This window comes from Berghia stephanieae, chromosome 2 (assembly GCF_034508935.2).
Source record: "Berghia stephanieae isolate SIO BIC M18660-M18661 chromosome 2, UCSD_Bste_1.3, whole genome shotgun sequence".
Lineage (NCBI taxonomy): Eukaryota > Metazoa > Mollusca > Gastropoda > Nudibranchia > Aeolidiidae > Berghia > Berghia stephanieae.
This window is the reverse complement of record NC_088361.1, coordinates 117,628,312-117,635,811: the sequence shown is the minus strand read 5'-3', so window position 1 is coordinate 117,635,811 and position 7,500 is coordinate 117,628,312. Positions and strand designations below refer to the sequence as shown.

At 32.0% G+C, this 7,500-nt stretch overlaps 2 protein-coding genes across 2 annotated transcripts in view; both read left to right on the top strand.

Moving 5' to 3' along the window:
* The window catches only part of LOC144964109 (bile salt export pump-like), an 11,709-nt gene extending 4,773 nt beyond the window's left edge, over nt 1-6,936 (top strand). The window contains exons 6-9 of the mRNA XM_078898047.1: nt 1,701-1,784; nt 2,182-2,385; nt 3,170-3,270; nt 6,771-6,936. Of these exons, the coding sequence (XP_078754173.1) occupies nt 1,701-1,784; nt 2,182-2,385; nt 3,170-3,270; nt 6,771-6,936 (555 nt within the window). The remainder of the gene's footprint in view (nt 1-1,700; nt 1,785-2,181; nt 2,386-3,169; nt 3,271-6,770) is intronic.
* The window catches only part of LOC144966384 (ATP-dependent translocase ABCB1-like), a 23,719-nt gene continuing 19,466 nt past the window's right edge, over nt 3,248-7,500 (top strand). The window contains exon 1 of the mRNA XM_078902778.1: nt 3,248-3,270. The gene's annotated coding sequence lies outside the window, so the exon portion shown is untranslated. The remainder of the gene's footprint in view (nt 3,271-7,500) is intronic.

The following is a 7,500-nucleotide window of genomic DNA, read 5'->3' as shown; positions in this document are numbered from 1 at the left end:
TCTCCTCTTGCTGGTAGAAAAACCTGGCAACTTCTCCTCCAGTTTCGAGGAGTTGGTGCATCCGCCCCCTCGAGGGACTGAATTCATCTAAACCGACTTCCATCACGTATAGGCAGCTCTGTCCGAAGTCAGGAAAGCTCCAGGTTGCCGGGACTTAATGTGGTCGATTTTTCAGTTAATATATAGCTACACACAGATACACACCCATATATATATATATATATATATATATATATAATATATATATATATATATATATATATATATATATATATATATATTACAAACAACAAAAACTCCAACATGCCCCCCCCCAAAAAAAAAAATCAAGATCACGCAGCATCACATGGTTCAACCCACCCCACCCCCTCCCTTCGACAAAATTGTTACAACCAACATTGGTCAAAAATTCATAAAATTATTAAACACATGCTCCCTCACGACCACAAACTACATACAATCCTCAACAGAAACATAATAAAGATCACCTATTCATGCATGAGAAACATTGACGATATAATTATAGCACACGACAAATGCATCCTCAATACACATATCCAACAAAACAACAATGCAACTGCAAATGCCTCGAATCATGTGCCGTATACAAAGCAACCGTAATACATAATAACACAGACAAACAGGAAAAGTACATCGGACTCACAGAGGGCCACTTCAAAACAAGATGCAATCAACACACTTCAACCTTCAAATACGACAGAAAAATATCTTCAACTACGTTGAGTGATCACATTTGGAAACTAAAAGACTCCAACACACAATACAACATCACACAGAACGTAGTCTCAAAACAAAAAGCTACACAGTAAATACCAAAAAAATGCAACCTTTGGCTTACAATATAATTATCATATAGTAAAAAAAACCCCAAAAACGCCACTCTAAACGTAAAGAGAGAGATATTTGGCACGTGTTTACACAGGAAAAATGCTTACGTTCCAATACACACTACACAACCCAATGATACAACCAGACGACCCATCCTCCAGCACTACACCACACCCAGTTTACACACACATCCACATATATAACATAAACATGCGCAACCCACATCCGGAAACAACATTGGCGCCAACTGACAGGGTACAAAAACATTCCTCCCATACACCTCTAAACGACCTCCCTGATGATTCCATGAATTCTGTGTAAAAAACGAGGTTAGAATAAATGATTCGCTCCAAGAAACTGTCGAGCACTCTACCTGATTCCAGCTAACTCCCCTCAATCATATATATATTACATTTGCATAATGAAGTCAATTTGCTAAGGAGAAAAGGGAGAGTGTGAAGGGGGGAGTGAGAGACCGAGAAAGACCAATGTGTCTGTGTATGTATATGTGTGTTTGTGTGTGTGTATGCATGTGATCGAGCTCATTTGGACAGGTGGTCTTCTTGAGCTTATAATCTCTAAATATGTTACACCTTTTATCAAATAATGTGTGTATCTCATTATTTATTGTAACAGCACCTTGAGACCTAGGTGAAATGTGCTATGTAGACCTACTACTATCATCATTACTATATTTCAGTTTTAGAAATGCCTAAAATGATTGTTTATAAATTATTATTTTTTTTAAATTTTTGCTGATTTTTTAATGAGACTGATTCCTAGTCAACTGATGGCAGCACTATAAGTAAAAAAATGTTAAAGCCTTTCTCTTTGAAATATTATTTTCCAAGGACATGGAATATTTTGACCACCCACAGAATCAAGTAGGCTCCATTACTGCTAAACTCTCATCCGACGCTGGTCTTGTTCAAGGTGTGAGTGTCTTTTTCCTATCCTTCTGTCTGCGGGGTAAATATATATTTATATATATATATATATATATATATATATATATATATATATTATATATTATATATATATATATATATATATATATATATATAACCATGATGCTGTTGTTTCCAATCACCATAGAAACAAATATTTGTTATAATGAATATATTATTTAAACACATCGTTCTGCTTTTTAAAATATATTTTTGGTTTACACAAATATTCCTATCTGGCATTTTAAAGCTTTAATATTTTATATAAAATAGGCCTATGATTATTTTTACGTCTTTAAGTAGCAAGTGTCAAAATATCAATGTTTATTGGTTATTAATCATCATTTACCTATTCTGATTGTTAAAATGGTGTTTGACATTTTAGGCAACTGGATCAAAAATTGGCCAGGTTTTAGAAGCCCTTTCTGGTGTCATTTGTGCTTTGGCTATAGCATTTGTATTTGGATGGAAATTAGCTTTTGTTGTGTTAGCCTTCTATCCATTCATAATTGGTGCCGGAATTGGACAAGGTTTTGTGATAAAAGGAGCTTCCAAGAAAGATAACGAACAGCTTCAAGAAGCAGGAAAGGTAAACACAACATAGATCCTAATCGTATACATAAGAATGTAATTGATCAGCCAAGAAATATTTATGAATTATGAGCATGAATTTGACATCTGTTTAATTTCGAACACAATAATCGTTTTCCCGATAGACTAAGTAAGAATCCTAGAGAATTATTTGTTGTGTCATGGGACTATCAAATGGAATCATGATTTTATAAGGCCATTGTAATGAACATATTTGCAGGACTTATAACCGAATGCAATCATGGGCTTGTTTTAACAATTTTCAATGGACAATATTTTAGTTGCTTCGAGATATTTCCATTACAACAATGAGCCTGCTTTATTAAATTAAATGTAAATAGGTCTGTAAAGGTTACAAATGTTAGGCCGATGATAAGAGGGAAAAGAGGAGTAGAAGGAAGTGGAAGAAGAAGGAAGAGGAAGAGGAGGAGGATGAGGAGGAGGAAGAAGAAGAAGAAGAAGAAGAAGAAGAAGAAGAAGAAGAAGAAGAAGAAGAAGAAGAAGAAGAAGAAGAAGAAGAGGAAAAACAACAACAATAACAAAAATAGGAGGAGGAGGAAGTGAAAGAGAGAATGGTGAAGGAAACTATTGAAAATTATGGTGCCAGAGATGTAGACAATGATGATGAGTATGCTTTTCTAAAATATGATATGAATAATAACAAAATTATGAAATTTGATTGAAATTAAACATTCTTGGCTCGTGATAAGACATATACTTTTTTATGATGATAACCTTTACTTATTGAGCATCTTTCCCTTCTTCCTTTTTCTTCCTTACAGATGTGCTCTGAAGTGGTTGACAATATTAGAACAGTCGTATCTTTGGGAAGAGAAGATTATTTTATCTCCAGAATGGAAAACCTCATCAACATTAAGAAAAAGTTTGTCTTTCTCATCATTTATGAAAATTCTCGTACTTTATGAAAAATGTATAATATATGATATCCAACATCAGCATCTTCTGCTTCCTGTTTTAGTCTGTAACTTCAATTTTGAAGATTCCAAAAGACATAGTATTTTTCTTTTATTGAAGATGTGAGACTCGCTGTCTCAATGTTTATTATGTGAACAAGTACAGGTAGTCCTTTGGAATAGTATTTTTCTTTTATTGAAGATGTGAGACTCGCTGTCTCAATGTTGATTACGTGAACAAGTACATGTAGGCGCATCCATCCATGAGTGAGGAACCATAAACTCTGACGGCTTCCTCTTATTTCACCGAGAGGTAAATTCATTTGGTCGTTTAGGCCCTTGCAAAATATTGTCACTTTTATTGTCTTCTCTGCATATTCTTGGTTTTTGCACCGTCTAGTGAGAGTTCGTTAGTAGTGCTCAAGGAAACAAAGTGATTCCATTGGTTGACCTATTGAATACAACTCACGATTTGTTTTCTTTTGTGGCCAAAGACTTGTCTTTTGACGTCACTTTTTGGTCAGTGTCATGCTTTCAATATAATGAAGATGACGTCACTCATGTCTTTGTTATTGTTTTTTGCCATCCACGTTTATGAGTAGTTCTCACTAAATTGTATGAACCGGACTATACAAGTTCATGGTTACACATAGCTTTGTGTGTTGGTCCGTTATACTTCCGGATGGCAATGTTGTGAACTTCTTAGCCAAGCGCATACTATCTATATGATAACGATGGCTACGGTCTGATGATGTTGGACTCTGTTGACACATCCCACTTTTCCTCGTGTGGACAGACGCTTTAAGATCATCTATCGAAGACCGTTGTTGGTGTGCGTTGGATCTGGTGGTCTTCCTTCCGCTGCCGCCACTGTTATGTAGCCGTGGATAATCCCCCTTTTTTTTTTACCTCAGGAGTGAGAGACAACCAACGTTTGCCGTAATTTTGCCAGTTTATTTTAATCTTCTTCTTATATATACATACACTCTAAACATATGCATATGGATATTGACCTTAAAGTTATTGACAAAAATAAATGAATAATAGATAAATAAAAAGTAAAACTAAATAAATAAATAAATAAATAAATAAATAAAGAGAAAACAGATGAGATAATTTAAGACATATATATATATATATATATATATATATATATATATATATATATATATATTTTATATTATATATATATATATATATATATATATATATATATATTATATATGAATAAGTAAATATGAATAAAAAGTTATCAATAAAACATAAAGTAAATATATTATTGCATATAAAAATTCATAAACAAGTAAATACAAAAGAAAATAAATAAATAAATAAATAATTAAGTAAATTAATTAATTAATTCTCATATAAATAATAATTAATGATAACTGATAAAAAGAAATGTAAAAATAAGAAAAAACTCATGTTAATAACCCTGGTACACTCATAGATACGGGGATTTAGAGCGCAATCAATGCCATCTACATCATTGATGATAGTTTCATTGGCAATATGTGATCAAAATGATGATTAATAATAATAATAATAATAATAATAATAATAATAATAATAATAATAATAATAATAATAATAATAATAATAATAATAATAATAATAATAATAATAATAATAATAATAATAATAATAATAATAATAATAATAATAATAATAATAATAATAATAATAATAGTAATACCCTTTATAGTGTTGGCTACGTTGTGCATCGTTGTCATTCAACACCGTCGAAGTTTCCTCTTCACAAATGGAGCTTAGGCACAATTCAGATGTTATCAAAATTTGAAGCCATCTCCCGTCTACCGTTGTTGTACAGGGAGGGTGATGGAGGAGACAATTATAAACATATTCAGAAATTGCATTGTTTTGTAACTTGCGTGCATTTCCTTTCATGTTGTGGTCTATGGCGTTTGCCTACATATCATTTGACAGCTTCACTTTTTTCCGACTTTTTGTATCATTCCCATCGCAATTACATGTTTAAAACTTAAATTGTGAAGCAGAACCAATTAATTACATATCGTTGACTTGATCTGTTTGGGTTTTTTTATGTTATGCCCACAACAAACATTTTAATGTTATAATTAGAATAATATTACGAGTGTTGAATTAACTCTGGGTTGATGATGATGATGATGACGACGATGATGATGATGACGACGATGACGACGACGATGATGATGATGACGACGATGACGACGACGACGATGATGATGGTGATGATGATGATGATGATGATGATGATGATGATGATGATGATGATGATGATGATGATGATGATGATGATGATGATGATGTTTCTTGATTTCAAATATACCAGATCCAATTTGAAAACTTCTGTAGTGTTCGGTGTATGTTACGGTGTGGCGTGCTGTATGATCTATTTTACATATGCAGCGACATTTTATTATGGTTCAACACTTGTGAAAAAAGGCGAGATGGAATTTTTCCAGGTGTACAGGTATGGAATCTATTGCTTACGATGTCTTTTGTATCTATTTTTCCATAAGTGTTACTTTGTTGTTGATAACTAAACCAGCATTGAATATATTCAGGTTGTATAATTGATATTTATTTTCAAATGACAACTTTTGTGTATGTGTGTGTGTGTGAGTGTGAGTGTGAGTGTGTGTGTGCATGCATATCCTACTTAATCAAAACTGTTTTTCTGACCTGCATCATATTTAAACATAATTTATTTGACACGTTCACGCTATGTATTCTCTGCTATTATTTTTTTTGCGGAACAGTGGTAGGACTCGACGCTCTACTTACACGTGTACATTGATTGGCCTTATAAAACTTGAGCTTGGGCTTTTATATAGCTTAATATCCACTAAACGTGCTCAAAGCGCTTGACAAAAGGGGTCCTTGACTAACAGCAAAACGTAACATGCAGAACAAGAAATGACGGCGCCTGTTAGGCGATATTTTCTTTAAATTTTGACAGAGACAAAGCTGTCAACAGCCAGGTACTCATTTTACATCTGAGTACGATGAGAGAATGTAAGTAAAGAGCCTTTTCCAAGGACTCAACTATGCGCCGAGCGAATCTAGAACCTTGGACCTTCCGATCCGAATGCGAATGTCATACCACTAGACCACATAGTCGTACGCCTGTGTCTGTGTGAGTGTGTGTGTATGTGTGTGAGAGAGAGTGTGAGTGTGTGTGTGTATGTGTGAGAGAGAGTGTGTGTGTATGTGTGTGTGTGTGTGCGCGCGCGCGCGCGCGTGCATATCCTATTTAATCAAAACTTTTTTTTTTTTCTTACCGGCATCACATTTAAACATAATTTATACTAAGAAATATTGTGATGTTTCTTAGTGTTTCTATGAATATATGATAATATAATATAACAATGTTTGATTTTGTATTTCACTTCTAAACGATGACTGTTTTCCAGATTATTCAAGATTCAATTTACAACAATTATTCATCTTTTACCCCATGCAGAGTTTTTGTTTCAATTATTTATGGTGGCCTGGTGCTTGGACAGCATTCATCTTATAGTGCCCACTATGTAAAGGCAAAGATGGCTGCCAGCAGAATTATTTCTCTCATTAATCGAAAACCTAAAGTTGATATCCGAGAGCAAACAGGGACAAAGCTGGTAATGTAATTAGCCAATAATATATTATATTATTATGGGGACACGTTTTACATAACAGAGCCTCTATTGGCGCCTTTGTAATCTTAGTAATAGGCTTGTTCTTTTGTTTTAAAAAAAGGATAAATTATTTTATTATTATTATATTATTATTATATTAATTATTATTATTATTATTATTATTATTATTGTTCTTATATTATTATTATTATTATTATTTATTATATTATTATTTATTATTATTATTATTATTATTATTATTATTATATTATTATTATTTTATTATTATTATTATTATTATTATTATTATTATTATTATTATATTATTATTATTATTATTATTATTATTATTATTATTATCATTTTTATTCTTAACATTATTTTATCATTATCGTCATCATCACTATCATCATCATAATCATTGTTATTATTAGCATTATTATTATTATTATTATTATTATTATTATTATTATTATTATTATTATTATTATTGTTATTATTATTATTATAATTGTTAGTTAGTAGTAGTAGTAGTAGTAGTAGTAGTAGTAGTAGTTAGTAGTAGTAGTAGTAGTA